This window comes from Parasteatoda tepidariorum, chromosome 7 (assembly GCF_043381705.1).
Source record: "Parasteatoda tepidariorum isolate YZ-2023 chromosome 7, CAS_Ptep_4.0, whole genome shotgun sequence".
Taxonomy (NCBI): Eukaryota; Metazoa; Arthropoda; class Arachnida; order Araneae; family Theridiidae; genus Parasteatoda; species Parasteatoda tepidariorum.
The window spans coordinates 85,438,108-85,461,014 of NC_092210.1; the positions used below are offsets into that span (position 1 = coordinate 85,438,108).

Consider the following 22,907-nt stretch of genomic DNA (forward strand, 5'->3'; position numbering starts at 1 on the left):
CTCGGGCATAACACACAAAATTAATTAATATATTTGTCGAAAAACTTTTAAAATCTTACAGGTATGCTATTAATTTCTTAATTTCCTTATAATCTATTCACATTCATACCACATAAAATTATAATTTTTAGTCATCTCTCTTTCGAAGNTTGTCTTGCATTTTTTATAATTATATACACTTTTAAACTACCTACCATGCTTAATGCACTGAGAGGACTTTCAATTCAACTTTTACGCCGGGACTTCATCTTTACAGCACTGTATCTGTGTATTTCTCACGAATATATTTCGGAGAGGGAGAATCCTTCTTATGGTAAATTGATTCTTCTGAGATTCGACTGGTGTAAAATACTGAAAAATAAAATGTTTTAAGGAAAAAAAAATCATAAAAATCCTTCTTCTGCTTAAACTCATAAGAGAAGTAATAATTATCATCTTTAAAAAACATTATGAACTGTTTTAAAATTTACTCTTTTTTGTTTTATGGAAACATATAACGTGATATGTATATGTACCCCTACGTAACACCTAGATAAGCCATTAACATGCCAAGTACGCCAAAAGTGCTTTGGCAAGGTATGCGGTAAATGTACCGGTGAATTTTATTACCGATAGTATCTTTGATGGATAGGTTCTTTGATTTTCTTAACGTGTCTGTTATATTTAAAATTGAACGACAGAGGATATGAGCAATGTTGTAGCCAAGTATGGGGAATATGGTCCACTATAAATCAGATTAGAAGTTTAGGGAAACTTGGGTCTAGTAAGTTTAGCAAGAGCTAAACCAACTATAGCAGGATTAAATCCACGGTGGAGCAGCAAGCAAACAGAGTTCAGGATTTCAAGTCGAGGAGTTAGAGCAAAAGTTATGTATGCAAGAAACGAAAATTTGAAATTCATAAGTTTTTGGCGATTTGGAATATATGTATTTGGCAATTTGGAAGATATGTATAAGCAGTTGTAACTGTGTAAACATGTTTATATAAATATTATGTGGTTAAAAACTGAAGCAATATCATGTTTAGAAAAGGTACATCGAAAAAGGTGAGTTTAGCATTATTGGTATATGCCCTACTGACTTCCCTTTTAATATAAAAAGTGATAATTAATAAACAAGGTAAAGGTTGGATTTAATGACTCGAAATTTGAAAATTACCATCTGTTTCAATTGACAGTGGAATTATATCGGGACCTTTCTCGCTATTGCTTTCTTGACTGTCTTCTAATTCTTTCTTTGTAATTTCACAACTGCAAAAAAAAATTCATGAACACTTAAATCGAAGAATTTAATAAATCTAAAAAAAAAATCAAATAGAATAATTTGTATCTTTGCTTTCGTAATTGATATTGTATAAAGACAATATTGAAAAATGATTTTAAAATTAAATGGTTCAAAATAATAAAATAAAGCAAGCATATGAACACAATATTTGGTATTTAAAATAAATCTACCAATTCTTCATTAAAAAATTTTATTCAAACATTTTTAAAACAAAATGATCCGGTAACGATCCTATAAAAAAATTCATTTTTATGAGATATCAAAAACTGAATAAATTAATTATTTTTTTTGGAATAAAAAAGTGTTGAAAATTCCTAACGTATAATAACAGTTACTAAAAAGTACTTTTCTTACTTAATTTTAGAAAATAATGTAAGCAATAAGTAAAGACCAGCAAAGTTAGAGATTAAAAATACATTTTAGTTTCGTAATGAAATATACTAGCATATAAAATTGTCTGCAATTTGAATTTATAATTCATTTAATACAATCATTTTGCAATCTATTTAATATAATTATATGAATCTTTTTGTATTTTCATTCTCTTGAATTTATATGAATAAAAAAACCGCCAATAATTGAAACGAAATGAAGCCATACGATTATAATGCCTAAAAAATTAAGTGATAACAATTTAGAAAAATAATCTGCACTTACTCTGATGTTGATTCTGCTATCACTGGTTCTAAAAATGTAAAAGAACCATATTTAAATATGAAATCAATCAAAAAGTCAAAAAATTGGTCGAAAAATAAAACGTTTTACGGATAAATTTTAAACCCTTGAGTTGAGCATTGTTTGATATGCATGGTGAAACAAAATGATTGCTAACTGCGAAAAAAAAGACAGCCACGTATGTATTACGTATCTTTTTTCAGAAAATTTCTTAAGGATGAAGCAATGTTTCAAGTCGAAAACAACTAATTTACTGAGCTATTTTAAGTGGTACTATTCTTTACTTATAATATCACAATTCGAAGAGACTCTTTTATTTCTGTATTTATCAATATTAAATTTTTGCGAAAGTTTTCTGTCAGAATACTTGCTATTTGCTCATTAGCACAACATTTTGTAACAGCAAAAAAAAAAAAAAGAACTTTTTGAGAATTTATGAAAGAGATTTATAGTTTCGGCAGTGAAAGTACAAATTTGAACTATGTTTTCATGCTATTATCAAAACTCTAAAAACTGTATTTCCTGTTGTATTATCCAAAAGAAAAAAAATAACATTGCTTAGAATGCATAAAAAAGAAAATATTTTTAGTATTCGTAATTCTACACTGTAAGAATTTTTATTCTAAAATTACGGTAAAATACTCAGCTGCAGTATATTTATTTAATTAACCATAAGGAATACGGCTAAGAGCATTTCTTACTTTTACAATTTTCAAGCAGTTAGCAAATGATATGGTTAAGAAACAGTAAGAATGAAATTTCACTAGACGTAGGAGTTATGTTAGGCTTAGGATAGGCTTTTCGTTGGGTAATGTACAATGGAGTTAAGCTATGATTGAGTTGTGTTTCGCAAAATGAAAAGTGGAATGTGAGTTAATTGGTTTATCTGGAAGTGCCATCTATCGTGAGACTATTTTGTGCAATGCATCTCTGTGAAATTTCCATCTCGGCGTGAATGAGAGTTTCCTTTTCCGATAGTCCAGGGGCACCAATTGGGGAGTGTAAGACACTGGAAACTCTTCATTTGTTGAAGGAAGGGAGTCAACGTTGGGATTTGAAATCATTGGGACTCTTCAAAGAAATTGCTAGCAGTTTAGAGCATAAAAAAACGATTTAAAGATCATAAAAAGTTCAAGATCAAGACATTAAATTGACTAATAACGAAATAAAAAAACATAATGTAACTATCATAAACATTTTAGCAAATGTCTAATAATGCAATTCCGTAATTATTTCTCGGGCATAGCACGCAAAATTAATTAATATATTTGTCGAAAAAATTTTAAAATCATACATGTATGCTATTAATTTCTTAATTTCCTATTAATTTCTTAATTTCTTAATAATCTATTCGCATTCATCCCACATAAAATTATAATTTCTAGTTATCTATCTTTCGAAGAACCATACAGATCCTTTAGTATTAAAGATTGATGCATTTCAGCTTAAAAAAGTTTTATATGAGCGTAATGGAACAAATTTCATAATTTAAAATCAATTTTAAAAATATATTGAAATAAGCATTTATTTTCACTGGTAATTTGAATAATGGTATGTTCTTATAAAAAAATTGCGTATTATAATTTACCTTTGTTAGAAACTCCTTTCTGCACGTGAATCCTAATTAGAATGATTGCTACAAGAACTGAAACTATAACAATTGTTAGAACTCCAATCAGAATCCAAATGAATGAGCTTAGCGATGCGTTGTCGTCTTTAGCTAAAAGAAATGCAATTTATTCCTTTAAACTAAGAAGTTTCTTCATTAAGTTTCAGAAACAACTCTAACAAAGAACTATTTCTTCATCAGGATTATGCATGTACAGTTTATTTGGAATACATTGTTTTATTATTAAAGAATATAACAGTTGTGATAAAGAGCTATAGATTTCCGTTTATTGCAAATATTGTAAAAATTACAAGGTTTAACGATTTTTTTTGAGAAAAATAGTATAGTAAATCTTTTAAAATATGACATTCTGCTACCAATTTTTTTTCCTTTCTTTTCCCTACATATTATTTTTAACATAATGTTTTTAGACTTTTTTTGGAATTAAATATGAATTTTTTTGGAATTAAATATGAAATCTACTAGTAATCTTTTAATAGAATATACATAATCAGTAAAGCATTTTAGAAAGTATCCTAAAATTCTTTAGGCCTTTGAAAGTTATAATCCATAGTGATAGACACTGTAAAGTAAAAAAAAAATCAAATGAAATAAAAGTAAAGCTTTCCTGTTATAAACTTTTGTAGGCCAAGAGCCATTGAGATATAGGCTGCACTATATCATGAGCAATATCATGATTGCGGCTATGTGGTCAGCATTGCGCACAGACTGTCTTTACTTCTTATACAAGCTGGTACCTAATGATCTGAAGTTGGATAGATTTCAAGCCACCTCTAGGGATGTAAAATAAATCAGTTTTGCAATATTGAATATAAATGTGAACAAATTTCTGGCCCCCTATACTTTTGGGTCTGAATCAGTCGACAAAAATGAAACTTTTTTATTTGGGAATTATTATTTGTGTCTGATTTCTGAACTTAAAATATCGCCTGCACTAACTAATTAGCATATTTGAAGTCATCCCTTCAAACCTTTAGGATTCAGTCCTAGAAAGTGAAGATTCGATCATTACATCAAAAGTTGTTCAGGGTGGATCGTTTTTTATTTCGCACACTGCACATCGAGCTATTAATCATTCTTCAGTAAAGTCATGCTTGTTATAAAATAATTTATTTAAATAATTATAATGCAGATTTAATGGGTGGAAAAATGATCATAATTATTGTTTAAAATGATCAGAATTATTTTTTTTTTAAAAAAAGGAATTGAAACTCTTTTAAAATTAATATTTCATTTTAAATGTTATATTCGTTCTTACAGATGAAAAATAGATCTTACTTTTCCCAAAGTAAAATCACAGTGTACTGAATAAACTATTTAAGAGATACAGACAGAAAAAAAAATATGCATAACCCTTTAAAAAATTTACTTAAACATCTTTATTAAGCTGAGAGCACAAAATATTACTATTTGACTAAGTATAGTATGCGAACAGAGCGAAATATAATAGAAGAGATAATTACATCTAGGAAACAAACCATTAACCTTCTACAAAAAAAACTGCGGACCTTTATTAATGTTATCAAAATAATATTAAAATAATTATATTTTACTGCGTTATTTACGAAAGTGTTACATAATTATCCACGAAAATATAGATTTTATTGTTTACAAACAGCTTTTTCCAGTTATCACAATGTCATAAAGACTTAAATACTATCATTTAAGAAAGTTTTTTCAAAGAATGTGTTTTGTGACAAGCGTGTCTCTTTATTTTATTTTCATTAAATAACACATAAAATATTTATTTTCATCTTATTCATGAAACTATACCTAAACTTTTAACCGCACACAATTTATGTTTAAATTTAAATGAATAAAATAATTGTATTACTGATATTAATTAATAGATTTGTTATAGTTTTTCAGAGACATTTCATTTAATAATTTTTTTCGGGAAACTATTCTAAATAATGAACTGTAAATTTTCTTCTAGTTGCTTTTACGATTTGAGAAAAAAAGGGGCCAAATAACATTTCTTCCTTCCAGCTAGGAAGTAATTCTGTTTATGCATGAATTTGATAAATAATTTATATTGAATTTGATATATATCTTGATATATTTCGTTAATTTATATATTATCAAAATTTAATAAATTTAAATAAAAAACAGTTTCTAATGCTACCTATCTAAATTATCTATGAAATTTGATTTAAATATTATCTGAATTATACAATACATTAGCTCCAAGCATGTTTAAATTAATAATAAGATAAGTGCGTAAGTTAAAATAAATCCATTGTATTTATTTTTAAAAATTTTTAACCATAAATAGAGTGTTTAGATACCATAAATATAAGAAGAATAAATATAGAGAGAATTAACCATAAATATACATGACAAAACTTAGCGTAAATTTAGACACGTTGTGTCTAAATTAATGTAAATAAGCTTATACGTACGTCTAGATTTTATTCGCACTGAAAATATCTATAAGTCCTTATACCTGAAAATATTTAAATTGTAACTATTACAAATATAATGGTAGGATATTAGTTACAAGTGTGGTGTTTTTCATATTGGGTCTGAATTATATTTTACGATATAAACTCAAGAAAGGAAACCCTCATATATAATAACACATTGTAAAGTGCAATTGCTACAAGTATAATTGTAGAATTATGCTTATGATGAGTGGGATTTTTCACAACAGTTCTAAATTTACACCAATTAGCTAATAGTGTAAAATATCCCACTGAAACGTGTATAAAACTGGCCAATATAAACTGAAACGTGTATAAAACTGGCCAATATAAAATCACTATTTAAAGTGTGTTTACGCTTTTGGAACTTGTTTACCTGACAGATATTCCCTTGGAAGTAATAATTTTAATATATATATATATATATATATTTTTCATATATATTTGCAGAAAATTAAACACTTTTAATAAATTCATTCAAAAAAAATACTTTNAAATATATATATATATATATGTATATATATTTAAGAATAGAAGCCGAATGATTTATTTCTTCTACCTGTTCAGTTGAATGTTACTGATTTAATGAAATTTGCTCTTGAGCTCAAATTTATTAAAATATTCTTAAGCACAATTGGTATTTGTAAATGAATTAGTTTTTATTTGAAAATAAATTAGTTTTAAAAGAAATTACTTTGAAAAAATAAACTGAAATGAAATTACTTCTTATTCTCGTAGCATTTTTTTAATTTAATTTAAATTGCACCTGTTTTCAAATCTCGCAAATTCGAATTAATTCAAATGAAAGTGAAAGAAAGTATATAGTTAATAGAAATATATTCATGGGTTGCATTTCCAATTATAGTCAGCTTTGCTTTAAATTTCAACTTAATATCGTTGCCAATTTTTATTCAAATGCTTATATATTTCATTTATCTTCAAATAATTGTCATTAAAAATAATAATAAAAAAAAATATAAACCAATCAATAAAAACTCATTACCAAGTTATTAAGTTCTCCTTCTCGAATTACCGCAGCACTTGAGCCTAGCTCAGAAAATTTTCTTAAGAAATTATAATATTTTATTTTTTGTTAAATAGAAATAGATTAGATTTATTTCAATCATAATGATTGTGCTTAAATTAATAATAAAATTCATAAATGTGAACGAAACAAAATAATTTTTTTCACATTAATTTTAAGCTAACTTGAGTAAACAAGGCATTTCATTATATTAAAAGCAGTTTTTTTTAAAAATGATTTTCAAATATGCCGAAAAAGATATAGAGACCTCAAAAGATGAATTAAACTAGAGCGTCTCTTCTGTGTCCATTTATCTTCATGTTTTTCCCAAAACAATTTTATACTTTTTTACTTATTCAAATAGACATAATTTTAATATCCTTTTTAATATCCTTCGCAAAGTATATCCTAAAGTATAAAACGATAAAACATACTTTGGGATATTTGCGTAAAGTGTAGTACAATTTTATTTTTTGATTTTTTTTTATATATGTTTATTTTAACTTTTTTAAATCATATCTAATCTGCATCCTCTTGAAATATAAAACAATAACAAAAAATTTAAAAAAATAAAATAAAATAAATTTAAAAAATAATTAATAAAAATTAGGCTAATACTAAAATGAAACTAATTAAAATAATAATGTAATAAATTACCAAGCAAATAATAAAGAATTTTTACCTGTTCTTTTTTCAGCTGGTAATGCAGTTGAAGCTACAAGAGCTACTGAATTACTTTTTCCTTTTATATTTGATGAATAAATGACTAAGACGTAGGAAGTCCCTGGAATTAATCCATCCACATGGAAACTTGGCTTTTCCAGTTTTGTAAGGTTTGCGGTAATGTGTTCGGCAATAGAGTCATAAGCTTCCAAATGAAATGATTGTTGAAGACTCCCATTATAACCAGCCTCACAATCAATGGTGAGAGATGAGCTAGTTTGATTAATTATAGTGCAATCGTGCGGTGGCTCTGGTTCCCCTTAAATAAAGAAAGGAAATACTCATTATACTTATACGAGAAAACAAGTTATTGGCTGTCTTATCCAATGAAAGTATTAGTATTATTTTAGTTGAAAAGTTCCGTGAATGCTTGTAGTCCATATTTTTGTAACTTTATTTCCAGAGAATTTAATTTGCCAATTACAGATATTTAAAAAATAAATTAAATTTCCTCAAATAGTTTAACATTAATAGAAATATTATACATTAATAAAATATTAATGTTAATATTATAAAGATATTAACATTAATAAAAATATTTTAGAGGAAATTTTTTTTTCGTTCTAAAATATAAATTAAAAAATTTGAGATTCTCCAGAAGCAGAAAAAAAGAGTACATAAATATCTATGAAACATATACAATTATTTTATGGAACGTAATAATACCTTTTTGTGTTGTAACAAACTAATTTGAATTACATAAAATATGTATTTCAGAATTTGAGGCATCATTAATATCGAAAATAAGAGTTTTGACTACCTAGTACATAGATGAAATTAAGAGAAACGTTTCTCCATCTAAATGGGGCATTTTACAAATGCAAACTCAAACGCTTTCAACATAATTTATTCGTGCAGTTCTAAATTTAAAATTTCACAAGAAATTTTTGCAATACATTTCAAGCTAAACTTTATCCCATTAAAACCGGGAAAGTAAACTAAGGCAACATCAACTTAATTCATATGAAATATAAGCGTTTTTCTTCCATTTTCGTACAGAGGCAGATTAATTTTGCTCTTATGAAATTATTTTATTAAAACGATCTGCTATAAATGTGCAACATTAACAACCAACATAACAACAAATCTTAAATTTACATGAATTCCGTTCCATTTATACACATTATGTTTATTAATGTACAGTGTGTAAAATAAAAGCAGACCACCCTTAATAACTTTTTATCGAATAATCGGATCCTCATATTCTAGTTTTCATCCTTAATGGTTTGAAGAGGAGACTTTAACTATGCTAATTTATTAGTGCAGACGATATTTAAAGTAACGAAATCAAGCACAGAAACGTATTTTATCTGAATAAACATACCGTTTCCAACTCGGATATTTGACCAAAATATGGGGAGTAGCCGAAATCTGCGAAATATGATCCCAATAGTTTGGTCAAGATACCGGTTCAAAGTTTGAACCCCTTCATGTTAATTTTACTTTTTGTGTATTTCGCTATACCTCGAAAATTTTTAAAGCTAATTCGAAAAATTTTGCAAACAATTATAACATTTATTTAGCCATAGATAATTCTATACAAAAGCATCTTTAAGTAAGTATTCGCTATTTTTTAATAGTTTATTTTATAATAGTCGAAAACATTGAATTATAAAGTATATAACTTTTTACATAATTTAGAAAAATGTATTTTTACATGACAAAACACAAAATTTGACCAAAATCGGTCGAATAGTTCCTGAGAAATTGATTTTTAAAAATACGACTTTTTCAAAATTCGATTTCTCAAAATTGATTCTTCCGATTTCGCTAATATTTTGTATTTCACCATTTATAATTATACTATTTAAAATGATGACAATAAATCGTAGACCTAATAAATCAAAATTTTTTTGACTATTATTAAACAAAATTATAAAAAATAATAAATGTGCACTTAAAATCATATTTTGTATGGAAATATCTCGGTATAAATAAATTTTATATTGGTGGGTGACAAAATTTTTTAATTTGCTAAACAATTTGTCGAGATATATGGCGAAATATTTAAAAACCAAAATTAACATTACGAGGTCCAGATTTTAAACCATTTACTGACAAAACTATTGGGAGCATTTACAGAGCGTAAAGTAAAAAGAACGTGTCACCCTTAATAACTTTTGATTTAATAGTCGGAACTTCACGTTCTAGTACAACACGCATTAATGTATATAGCAAAATAACGCTAATATTATTCAAATGATGTAATTATTCTATTGGATCAATCAATGATTCAAAAATGTTTACTCTACTTTACATTCTTTACATACTCTACAGTGAGAAAAATATGGTTGAAATTGCCATAATTATGGTACAATTTATCGTGTTTCCAAAATGCTTGATAATTTTTACCGAAACACTTTGGCAATGATTTTGATAATGATAATGAATGGTAATGGGAGAAAATGGATTTATAATGTCTGATAAATTAAGTAATTTAGTCTTGATACTTAGATCACGGCATACGAAATCATTTATTTGGAAAAATTAATTTCCACTTTTGTATATTTTACTAAATGAGTGTTAATAAGAATTATAACTTTGAAAACAGGATTTTTCATTAAACTGCAGCCATGGGAAAAGAAATATTACCAAATGAATGATTTAGTTACTGCTTATTTTGATTTTACTAGAATTTTTTTCCACAAATGTCATTACCATAAATTTTACCAGATTTTTTTCTCCGTGTCCAGATTCTGTTATCTTCCAAAATCCCTACTCTATCTAATATTTTCACCAAATTACTTTACTATATATTTTTTTATTTTTTTTTGTTGTTGCTGAAACAGAATTATTTTCTTTAATTAAAAAAAAACATTTCATTTTAGTCAAGGTTTTTTTATTAAATGAAAAAGTTTACTTTCAAAAGAAAACATTCTAATGTCTTCAAAATTAATCGAGTTTATTTTCTACCAATTCAAAAGATTTTGTTCGGCTTTAAAAATTTTCTTAATTTTGAAGCTAATACAAAGAATAAATTGAAGGCATCATATTGATGGAAAAAAGCCCTTGAAATTTTCCAATGCTCTATTATATTTAATAAATAATGTTTACTAAAAAGAATTTTATTAGGAAACATGAATAATTTATAAGCAATTTAAAAAACCTACATTTTCACAGTAAGAAAAATAATTTGCTCATCATTATGACTTGGGTGCGGCTTACAGGCGCCAAAATGATCATTAAATTTCCTTGTAAGTTTCCGTTAGAATAAAAATATTATCTCAAATAATAATCGAGTGCACTAATCTCACATTTCTGATTTTATATTTAAATAGATTTTTTCAGCTTAAATATAATAATAAAAATAATCATCGACCATTCTCTTAGATATCGCTTTCAAAACAACTTTAACACACTGAATATGTTTAATTTCCTTTTTTTTAAAATTAACATTTTTAATGATTATAAACTATTGTTATTAGAGGGCATACAACTTCCGAATTTAAAAGAAATTTTTGATGACATATTTCTTTCCAGAACTTAGAAACAGTTTTTACGTAGATAACTTTTCAGGTTAATAAAAAGAACTCCTCTTTTACAAATATTAGGTATGATACATAGTTATAAATAAAATACATACCAGAGGGGTACTATTTTTATAGTACAAGGTTCCTTTTGATGGCCTATTAAATGATTATAAACTATAGTTATTAGAGGGCATACAACATCCGAATTTAAAAGAAACTTTTAATGATATTGTTTCTTTCTGGAACATAGAAAGAGTTTTTACATAGATAACTTTTCTTGTTAATAAAAAGAACTCCTCTTTTACAAATATTAGATATGATACATAGTTATAAATAAAATACATACCAGCGGGAACTATTTTTATAGTGCATGGTTCTTTTTGATGACCTATTGAATTTTTTGTCCAACACAGCAATGTACCATATCCAGACATTCTTTGATGTGAGAAAATAAAATGTTTCTTAGACGCATTCATTGTCCAATTTTGAAGAATTTTTATTTCACCAGAACTATTAAAAGACCATTTATAAGACACTTCACGAGGACTTGCATCAATATCGCAAGTAACATTAGCAGTTTCCAGTGGAGTTATACCGTAAATTTTTGCTGAACGATGGTTGCAAACAGGTGTAACTGAAAAAAAAACATCCAAAATTTATTCAGTTTACTAAATTTACACTCCGATAATAGTCGAATCCAATCAAAGTTTTCATATACGATAATAGTTTTCATTGCTTGCACACAAATGAATAATAATTATAGGAAGGTGTCTAAACTTTACTACTTTTAAGATTTATATTTTTATCAGTTATAATTATATTTGAAATATTTTAACAATATTATACCACTGTTAAGCTACTTACATTATTTTTTGTAACTATTTGAGCAATAAGTACTAAAAAAAAATGTTTTTGCAAGGTCTGCCAGTGGTACCATTTAACATACCTGTTTGCATAAACGTAGCACTTTGTCCCGATATCGCATCAACCTCAAAAATTTAGAATATTTATTCTTAAGTAGCTAAGTAAACCATGTAAAGCACAACACAGTGAAATTTTTGATCTGTTAAAATCATAGTGACAGGATTATAATCCTATAAAATGTAAATTGAACATGATGCACTACAACGTACAAGCATGAGATTTATAAGTGCTGCTTGGTAATACTACTTTTTTTTGGAATCTGAAACATAATTTCTTCTTTGGTTTTAGAAATGAAGAAATTAGTCAAATAGAAGACTTCAAGACAGAAGGTACAGGGGAAGATCGGTCTGTCAAATGATGCTGCTAATCAATAATTACTTGATCAATATTTAGCTAACCAGAGGGCATATCACTTATTAGTTAGATGTTTTTTATTCAATTTTCATTAAACAGGGAGAATAAAATTTATCATAAGGATATTAAATATGTTTGAATTTACTGAAATGGTTTCCTTCCGATTGAATCATGCATAGATTGAGCTTTTCTGCTGTCAAGGACGCAGTTTAATTAAAAATTGATGTAATGGAATATTTAAGTAATATTTAATGGAATAATAAGTTTCACTAACAAGATGAGAAATTCAGTAATACGAGAAAGTTCATCCCCTTGTCAAAGCCCCTTTTTGACAGTTTATGTGTCGTACAGTAAAAAGGAATTGAAAATCAACCTGTTCAAAAGTTGAGATTGATACTTTGTTCCGAAAACATACCTATATGATTTAGGACAGCACTCGAGGTACGGTTTAGGCACTTACACAACATTTTAAAAAAGTTTTATTCCAAGCCTCAAACAACAGTCAGCTAACGAAGAAAATAGTAGATCATAACAGAATATGTTGTTAATAATTAGACATAATGTATTGAAAAATTTGTACCTTACTGTATTATTACTATGACGATTAATACAAATAAGAACTTAACACAAGTAAACAGTGTCTTTTGTCTTCGAAATGGATCTTAATGTCAAAAAAGCTTCCTAATTTAACAGCTAGAGTGTTCTGTATACAATATTTCTTCTGTAATCAGAGGCGATGCGATTTAGGCAATTTTTTTTCTCTAAATATCATCTCAAATAAAATACGTTTTCCTTAAATTGAATAATAATATTTTTTCATACTATGAAGAATAATCGAAATCGACGAGTAAATTAATTGAGACTATTTTAAATATTATTAAAATAAGTAATAAAATAAAATCACCAATAATAATTATTTTTCTCTAAGTAATCCTTTAAGTTAAATGAATTTTAAATTTTTGAGAAAAAATATTTTATAATAATTTTACAAATCGTTACAGAATTGATGAATGTATAATAGTAAGGGTGAAGTACACATGGAGATAAATTGGTTTTGAGTTGTCCAGATTTTCTACAAAAATTTCGACTAAGTAGTTTAGTACACTTTTTATCTAGTTTTTTTTCTTTATTTTGATGTAATCTTTTTTTCTTTTAGGATCACGTATTGCTGTAGGTATTTCGAAGTTTTGAGCAATACTAATTAGTTCCTCAGTAATACAGTCTTTAAAACAAAACTCATTTCATTGATTTTTCCTTCTTTTCGAAAGCACACAACGATAAAAGAAAAAAAAACAATATTGGAACAATTAGGAATCATTCATTTTTGACCTTCTTCTAACAGCTGGGGCATGTATGCTCTAAAAAAATATACCTTGACGAAAGTTCTCGAAGTACAGTACATTGATGGTTTTTTTTTTCTTTGTTTCTACGTAGTCCTGGATCATACTGAACTTCTGCGGAAAAATATGAGTTGAGTAAACTTTTTTAGAAATGTTTAGCTGGTGTCTCGGAAAATATTTTGGGCTTGGTTGGACATTCACCACCTGGTACATTTTATAGCTATGACTCCATCAAATATGACAGTTGTTCGATCAAAAAACTTCTAATATTTATACTTATAATTGATCGATTTGCTTAAATATTGGGTCAGTGTGCTCTAATTACTATGTATAACTACGATGACATTGATAGCAACATTTAGGACTTGCCAAAAACATCACATGATTCTAATCACCTTGGATTATAAATGCTAAACGAATTTAGTGTTTTTCAATTGCATTTCACACGAAGATTCCCATTAATTTTAATTAAAAAAAATAAATATTGGAAAAAAGGATATTTTTTAACAACCAGATCCTTTATATAAACTATTACTTGTAAGGTAATAATCAGTGCATTAAAATGCAGATCATTAACACATTCAATTATATTTAACAGTGGCTTAATAACCATTCCCTGAGTAATTTGAAAAAACTATAAACTGTCCGTAAATCAGTACAGAACAACAATACGAAATCGTGAACAAATCTGAAAGACTTTTACCAACTATCAACTACTAACAACCAACTAACAACTTTTTTAAACAAAACTAATCCCAAATTTTAAATTTATTCATGCCCTTGTTGATGGCTTTACAGATAAAGCAATGCACGTTTATAGTAATCCATTCCATAAAAGTAACGATTTACTCTGTTTACAATAATTTCGTTTTTGTCGAGTTCAGTTCGTTATGGTTAAAATTTATCACGATTAAGCGATTTTCTTCGGTACTTATCATTTTCAAAGGCCAATAAGACACTTCTTTTCACATTATCTACATGAAAACACCAGAGCATTAATGTTGTTTTATTAGGTACAAATTATACTAACTGTTTGTATATTGGTATATTTGGTATTGAGTTAAATTGCACCAATTACCATAATACCTAAAGTGCCGATTACCAAAATTAACTAAGCACCATTGGTGTCAATAATATTATGTCATATTTTATTTTCCTCCTGAACGAATTAATGCCATTTTTCCAGTAATTTTTCTTTTCCGCACTTTGTTTATATTAGTAGCTTATGTTTTAATGAGTAACTATTGCCAACATTATTCAAACTTCATTGGCAAAAATAATAGTATAGCGATTTTTTTTTACTTTTCTTCTAAATGAGTTATTACCATTTCCCCATTCATTTTGCATTTTAGTGCAGTTTACTATGCTACTGGCCATTAAAATTGCTACACCACGTAGGAATGCAAGTAACAGAATGATATTTATTGGACACATACATTATAGTTGGAAAAACAAGTGATTAAAATTTCAGGATATTTGGATGTATAGATGCTGAAGAATTAATATTCATAGCTGCCTCCCCTGGCAGAAATAACATCCATTGTTCTCCTGGGTATCGAGTCGAACAAAGATTTGATAGCATGGAAAGGAACAGCATTCCAGCAGCTTCAACATTATGCTCCAATTCATCGAACGTAGTAACTGACGAGTGACGGCGTGCCAGTCGTTCGACAACCTTTTACCAGACGTTTTCAATTGGTGAGACATCTGGAGAACGTGCTGGCCAGGGCAACAGGCGAACGTGTTTTGTGTCAAGGAAGTTCAGGACAGTGCGGGCAACACGAGGTCGTGCATTGTCCTGCTGAAACGTAGCGTTCTGGAGGCCTCGAAGATAAGGCAGAGCAACAGGCGCTAACACATCCGAAATGTACCGGCTGATGTTCAAAGTGTAGTCAATGTAAATAAGAGGTGATTTAGACGTGTATCCAGTGGTACCCCATACCGTTACTCCAGGTAACGTAGGTCAGTATGGCGGTGCCGAATGCAAGCTGAAAATGGTAGTTCTCCACTATGTCGCCAAATACTCATGTGGCCATCATGACAGTGTAAACAGAACCTGGATTTGTTTGAAAAGATGACGTCATGATATCCCTGCATCCAGGTTCGTCGTTGATCACACCATTGGAGGCACTCCTGTCTGTGATGCAGCGTCAAGGGTACCCGAAGCCATGGTAGGCGTGCAGACAGTCCATGCTGCTGCAAACGTCGTTAAACTGTTTGTGCTGACGCTTGTTGTCTTTCGAATGACCCCATTTGTTGACTCAGGTTTCGTGACGTAGCTGTACGATCCCTTAAGGCCATGTGGATAACATGCCTGTCTTCTCGACTGTTAGTGATGGGGGGCAGCCGAGACATCACTGTCTCTATTTTGAAAATCGTCTGCAGTTTCAATCATACTTTAGCGCTATCTCTAAGCCATTGAAAATATTCTATTTTATAAATGTCCATCCTGAACGATTTAATTGAAATTTTTGAAGGATTTCCAGAATCTGAGGCTAAAATTGCTCTTTCAACAACTGTCCAAGTCTTAGAAAGATAGAAAAAACGGTTCTGGATAAAAGATACACACACGCACAAACTCTTAGTTTTATAATTATGGACGTAGACGTCTGTCTCTATTGCTTGAGAATCCGTTTCTTTTGTCACCAAACTGTGTAAAGGATTAGGTAGCATATTAAATGGGTAAATGTTGCAAAATATATTTAAACATTGCGATTATCCTTGCATCTAAGCTTTCAGTTTCTTAAAAAGCTCACTTTTATTTTATAATTTTACAACCGTCGTTGAACAGCCGACCCAATTTTGGGTTTACGACTACTAATGTTCAACTCCGCAGCCCTGTAATTTTGAACCCAAGCCAGAAGACAAGGAAACTCATGGATCAGTACCCCAGGGGTATGATTTGTCATGGGAACATGGAGGGCATTGTGACTCGACAGACTTAACACCAGTCACCATTTACTACACGGGGAGTTTTTAGCCGACGGGGAACAAACTCACGTCCTCTTGGACATGAGCCCAGCGCCCTCCCAACCAGGCTATTCCGGACCTTTAAAAAGCTATTTGAGAGTAATAAAATTTTCGATAAAAGCAGTGTTTTCTAATATTTCCCAGAATATATTTGATATCATGCAGTGATAATGCAATCAGGCAAAACTGTTTTTACTTAATACGCTCAACCGTGCCCAATCTAAAAGTTTGAAGTTAAAAGTTTAGTGCAATAATTTTATCAACTTATTAATTGAACTGATCAAAGAAATGATAAGTTATCGTCTTACTGATTGACAATATGCTTGTTCTTTATATGCTTGTTGTATATTTTTTCTAACTCCTGAGGATNTAGTGCATGGTTCTTTTTGATGACCTATTGAATTTTTTGTCCAACACAGCAATGTACCATATCCAGACATTCTTTGATGTGAGAAAATAAAATGTTTCTTAGACGCATTCATTGTCCAATTTTGAAGAATTTTTATTTCACCAGAACTATTAAAAGACCATTTATAAGACACTTCACGAGGACTTGCATCAATATCGCAAGTAACATTAGCAGTTTCCAGTGGAGTTATACCGTAAATTTTTGCTGAACGATGGTTGCAAACAGGTGTAACTGAAAAAAAAACATCCAAAATTTATTCAGTTTACTAAATTTACACTCCGATAATAGTCGAATCCAATCAAAGTTTTCATATACGATAATAGTTTTCATTGCTTGCACACAAATGAATAATAATTATAGGAAGGTGTCTAAACTTTACTACTTTTAAGATTTATATTTTTATCAGTTATAATTATATTTGAAATATTTTAACAATATTATACCACTGTTAAGCTACTTACATTATTTTTTGTAACTATTTGAGCAATAAGTACTAAAAAAAAATGTTTTTGCAAGGTCTGCCAGTGGTACCATTTAACATACCTGTTTGCATAAACGTAGCACTTTGTCCCGATATCGCATCAACCTCAAAAATTTAGAATATTTATTCTTAAGTAGCTAAGTAAACCATGTAAAGCACAACACAGTGAAATTTTTGATCTGTTAAAATCATAGTGACAGGATTATAATCCTATAAAATGTAAATTGAACATGATGCACTACAACGTACAAGCATGAGATTTATAAGTGCTGCTTGGTAATACTACTTTTTTTTGGAATCTGAAACATAATTTCTTCTTTGGTTTTAGAAATGAAGAAATTAGTCAAATAGAAGACTTCAAGACAGAAGGTACAGGGGAAGATCGGTCTGTCAAATGATGCTGCTAATCAATAATTACTTGATCAATATTTAGCTAACCAGAGGGCATATCACTTATTAGTTAGATGTTTTTTATTCAATTTTCATTAAACAGGGAGAATAAAATTTATCATAAGGATATTAAATATGTTTGAATTTACTGAAATGGTTTCCTTCCGATTGAATCATGCATAGATTGAGCTTTTCTGCTGTCAAGGACGCAGTTTAATTAAAAATTGATGTAATGGAATATTTAAGTAATATTTAATGGAATAATAAGTTTCACTAACAAGATGAGAAATTCAGTAATACGAGAAAGTTCATCCCCTTGTCAAAGCCCCTTTTTGACAGTTTATGTGTCGTACAGTAAAAAGGAATTGAAAATCAACCTGTTCAAAAGTTGAGATTGATACTTTGTTCCGAAAACATACCTATATGATTTAGGACAGCACTCGAGGTACGGTTTAGGCACTTACACAACATTTTAAAAAAGTTTTATTCCAAGCCTCAAACAACAGTCAGCTAACGAAGAAAATAGTAGATCATAACAGAATATGTTGTTAATAATTAGACATAATGTATTGAAAAATTTGTACCTTACTGTATTATTACTATGACGATTAATACAAATAAGAACTTAACACAAGTAAACAGTGTCTTTTGTCTTCGAAATGGATCTTAATGTCAAAAAAGCTTCCTAATTTAACAGCTAGAGTGTTCTGTATACAATATTTCTTCTGTAATCAGAGGCGATGCGATTTAGGCAATTTTTTTTCTCTAAATATCATCTCAAATAAAATACGTTTTCCTTAAATTGAATAATAATATTTTTTCATACTATGAAGAATAATCGAAATCGACGAGTAAATTAATTGAGACTATTTTAAATATTATTAAAATAAGTAATAAAATAAAATCACCAATAATAATTATTTTTCTCTAAGTAATCCTTTAAGTTAAATGAATTTTAAATTTTTGAGAAAAAATATTTTATAATAATTTTACAAACAGTTACAGAATTGATGAATGTATAATAGTAAGGGTGAAGTATGCATGGAGTTAAATTGACTTTGAGTGGTCCAGATTTTCTACAAAAATTTCGATTAAGTAGTTTAGCACACTTTTTACCTAGTTTTTTTTCTTTATTTTGATGTAATCTTTTATTCTTTTAGAATCACGTATTGCTGTAGGTATTTCGAAGTTTTGAGCTATACTAATTAGTACCTCAGTAATGCAGTCTTTAAAGCAAAACTCATTTCATTCATTTTTCCTTCTTTTCGAAAGCACACAACGATAAAAGAAGAAAAACAATATTGGAGCAATTAGGAATCACTCATTTTTGACCTTTTTCCAACAGCTGGGGCATGGATGCTCTGAAAAAATATACCTTGGCGAAAGTTCTCGAAGTACAGTACATTGATGCATTTTTTTTCTTTGTTTCTACGTAGTCCTGGATCATACTGAACTTCTGCGGAAAATTACGAGTTGAGTTAACTTTTTCAGAAATGTTTAGCCGGTGTCTCAGAAAATATTTTAGGCTTAGTTGGACATTCACCACCTGGTACATTTTCTAGCTATGACTCCATCAAAGATGACAGTCGTTCGATCAAAAAACTTCATATATTTATGCTTATAATTGATCGATTTGCTTAAATATTGAGTAAGTGTGCTCTAATTACTATGTATAACTTTGATGACATTGATACCAGTATTTAGGACTTGCCAAAATCATCCCATGATTCTAATCACCTTGGATTACAAATGCTAAACAATTTTAGTGTTTTTAAACTGTTTATCACACATAAATTCGAATTAATTTTGATAAAAAAAAATAAAGATTGAAAAAAATGATATTTTTTAACAACCAGATCCTTTTTATAGACTATTACTTGTAAGGCAAATATCAGTGCATTAAAATACAGATCATTAATAAACTCAATTATATTTAACACTGGCTTGATAACCAATCCCTGAGAAATGAGAAAAAGATACAAACTTTCCATATTTCAGTACAGAACAACACTACGAAATCATGGACAAAACTGAAAGACTTTTATCAACTATCGACTACTAACAACCAACTAACAACTCTTTTTAAAACAAAAATAATCTCACATTTTAAATTTATTCATGCTCTTGTTGATGGCTTTACGTTACTAGATAAAGTAATGCACGTTTTTAGCAATTCATTCCATAAAAGTAACGATTTACTGTATTTACATAATATCGTTTTTGTCGTTATGATTAAAATTTATCACGATTAAGCGATTTTCTTTGGTACTTCTTGACTTTCAAAGACCGGTAAGACATTTCTCTTCGCATTATCCGTATGAAAACAGCAGAGCATTAATATTGTTTTATTAGGTACGGATTATACTAACTGTTTGTACATTTGTATATTTGGTATTGAGTTAAATTGCAACAATTACCATAGTACCTAAAGTGCCGATTACCAAAATTAACAAAGCACCATTGGTGTCAAAAATATTATGTCATATTTTATTTTCCTCTTGAACGAATTAATATCATTTTTCCAATAATTTTTCTTTTCCGTATTTTTTTTATATTAGTAGCTCATGTTTTAATGAGTAACTATTACCAAAATTATTCAAACTTCATTGACAAAAATAATAGTATAGTGATCCTTTTACTTTTCTTCTAAATGAGTTATTACCATTTCCCCATTCATTTCGCATTTTAGTGCAGTTTACTTCACTACTGGCCATTAAAATTGCTACACCACGAAGGAATGCCAATAACAGAATGATATTTATTGGGCATATACATTATAGTTGGAAAAACAAGTTATTAAAATTTCAGGATATTTGGATGTATAGATCCTGAGGAATCAATATTCAGAGCTGCCTCCCCTGGCAGAAATAGAATCAATTATTCTCCTGGGTATCGAGTCGAACAAAGATTTGACATCATGGACAGGAATAGCATTCCAGGCAGCTTCCCAATTCATCGACAGTAGTGACTGATGAGTGGGGGCGTGTCAATCGTTCGGCAGCTATTTACCAGACGTTTTCAATTGGTGAGAGAACAAGAGAACGTGCTGGGAAGGGCAACGGGCGAACATGCTCTGTGTCAAGGAGGGTCAGGACAATGTGGTCAACACGTGGTCGTGCCTTGTCCTGCCGAAACGTAGCGTTCTGGAGGATTCGAAGATAAGGCAGAGCAACTGGCGCTAACACGTCCGAAATGTAACGGCTCCTGTTCAAAGTGCAGGCAATGCAAACAAGAGGTGATCTAGACGTGTATCCCATGGTACCCCATACCATTACTCCAGGTGATGGGCCAGAATGGCGATGCCGAATGCAAGCTGAAAATGGTAGTTGTCGCCAAAGACTGATACGGCCATCATGATAGTGTATACCGAACCTGGATTCGTTTGAAAAGATGACGTCCCGATATCCCTGCATCCAGGTTCGTCATTGATCACACCATTGGAGGCGCTCCTGTCTCTGATGCAGTGGCAAGGGTAGCCGAAGCCATGGTCGACGTGCTGACAGTCCATGCTGCTGCAAACGTCGTCAAACTGTTCGTGCAGACGCTTGTTGTCTTTCGAATGACCCCATTTGTTGACTGAGGTTTCGTGACGTAGCTGTACGATCCCTTAAGACCATGTGGATAACATGACTGTCTTCTTGACTGTTAGTCATGGAGGGCAGCCGAGACATCACTGTCTCTATTTTGAAAATCGTCTGAAAGTTTCAATCATACTTCAGAGCTATCTCTAAGCCAATGAAAATATTCTATTTTATAAATGTCCATCTTGAACGATTTAATTGAAATATTTGAAGGATTTCTAGGATCTGAGGCTAAAATTGCTCTTTCAACAACTGTCCAAGTCTCAGAAGGATAGAAAAAAAGGTTCCGGATAAAAGATACACACACGCACAAACTCTTAGTTTTATAATTATAGGCGTAGACGTCGTTCTCTATTGCGTGAGAATCCGTTTCTTTTGTCACCAGACTGTGTAAAGGATTAGGTAGCATATTAAATGGGTAACTGTTGCAAAATATATTTAAACATTGCGATTATCCTTGCATCTAAGCTTTCAGTCTCTTAAAAGGCTCATTTTTATTTTATAATTTTATAACCGACGTTGAACAGCCGACCCAATTTTGGGTTTACGACTACTGTTCCACTCCGCTGCTTTGTAATTTTGAACCCAAGCCAGAAGACAAGGAAACTCATGGATCAGTACCGCAGGGGCATGATTTGTTATAGGAACATGGAGGGCATTGTGACTCGATAGATTTAACGAGCACCTGTCACCATTTACTACACGGGGAGTTTTTAGCCGACAATGAACAAACCCACGTCTTCTTGGACATAGGCCCAGTGCCCTTCCAACCAGGCTATTCCGACCCTTTAAAATGCTATTTGAGAATAATCAAATTTTCGATAAAAGCACTGTTTTCTAATATTTCCCAGAATATATTTGATATCATGCAGCGATAATGTAATCAGGCAAAACTGTTTTACTTAATACGCTCAACCTTGCCCAATCTAATTGTTATAAGTTTAGTGCAATAGTTTTATCAACTTATTAATTGAACTGATCAAAGAAATGATAAGTTATCGTCTTACTGATTGACAATATGCTTGTTCTTTATATGCTTGTTGTATATTTTTTCTACTCCAGGGGATGTTTGTAATCGCATGATTCCCAGATGTAAAAAAAGAAAAAAAAAGCAATCGCTGTTTTTTGATTCAATACGACAGAGGAAATACGAACTGAAGCTTCAGCAATTTATCTAGCAGATGCAATTCACATATACTTTTTCTATCTGAATGAATCATATTTCTGAGTT

The 22,907-nt window shown here is 29.7% G+C and overlaps 1 protein-coding gene across 1 annotated transcript in view; it reads right to left on the bottom strand.

Moving 5' to 3' along the window:
• Positions 1-217: 217 nt before the first annotated feature.
• The window catches only part of LOC107449487 (nephrin), an 89,766-nt gene continuing 67,076 nt past the window's right edge, over positions 218-22,907 (bottom strand). Inside the window, exons 5-12 of the mRNA XM_071183835.1 lie at positions 17,124-17,455; positions 13,878-13,959; positions 11,574-11,861; positions 7,717-8,016; positions 3,546-3,677; positions 1,940-1,967; positions 1,157-1,248; positions 218-351 (exon numbers count right to left, since the gene is read on the bottom strand). Coding sequence (XP_071039936.1) covers positions 251-351; positions 1,157-1,248; positions 1,940-1,967; positions 3,546-3,677; positions 7,717-8,016; positions 11,574-11,861; positions 13,878-13,959; positions 17,124-17,455 — 1,355 coding nt within the window. The 3' untranslated portion in view covers positions 218-250. The remainder of the gene's footprint in view (positions 352-1,156; positions 1,249-1,939; positions 1,968-3,545; positions 3,678-7,716; positions 8,017-11,573; positions 11,862-13,877; positions 13,960-17,123; positions 17,456-22,907) is intronic.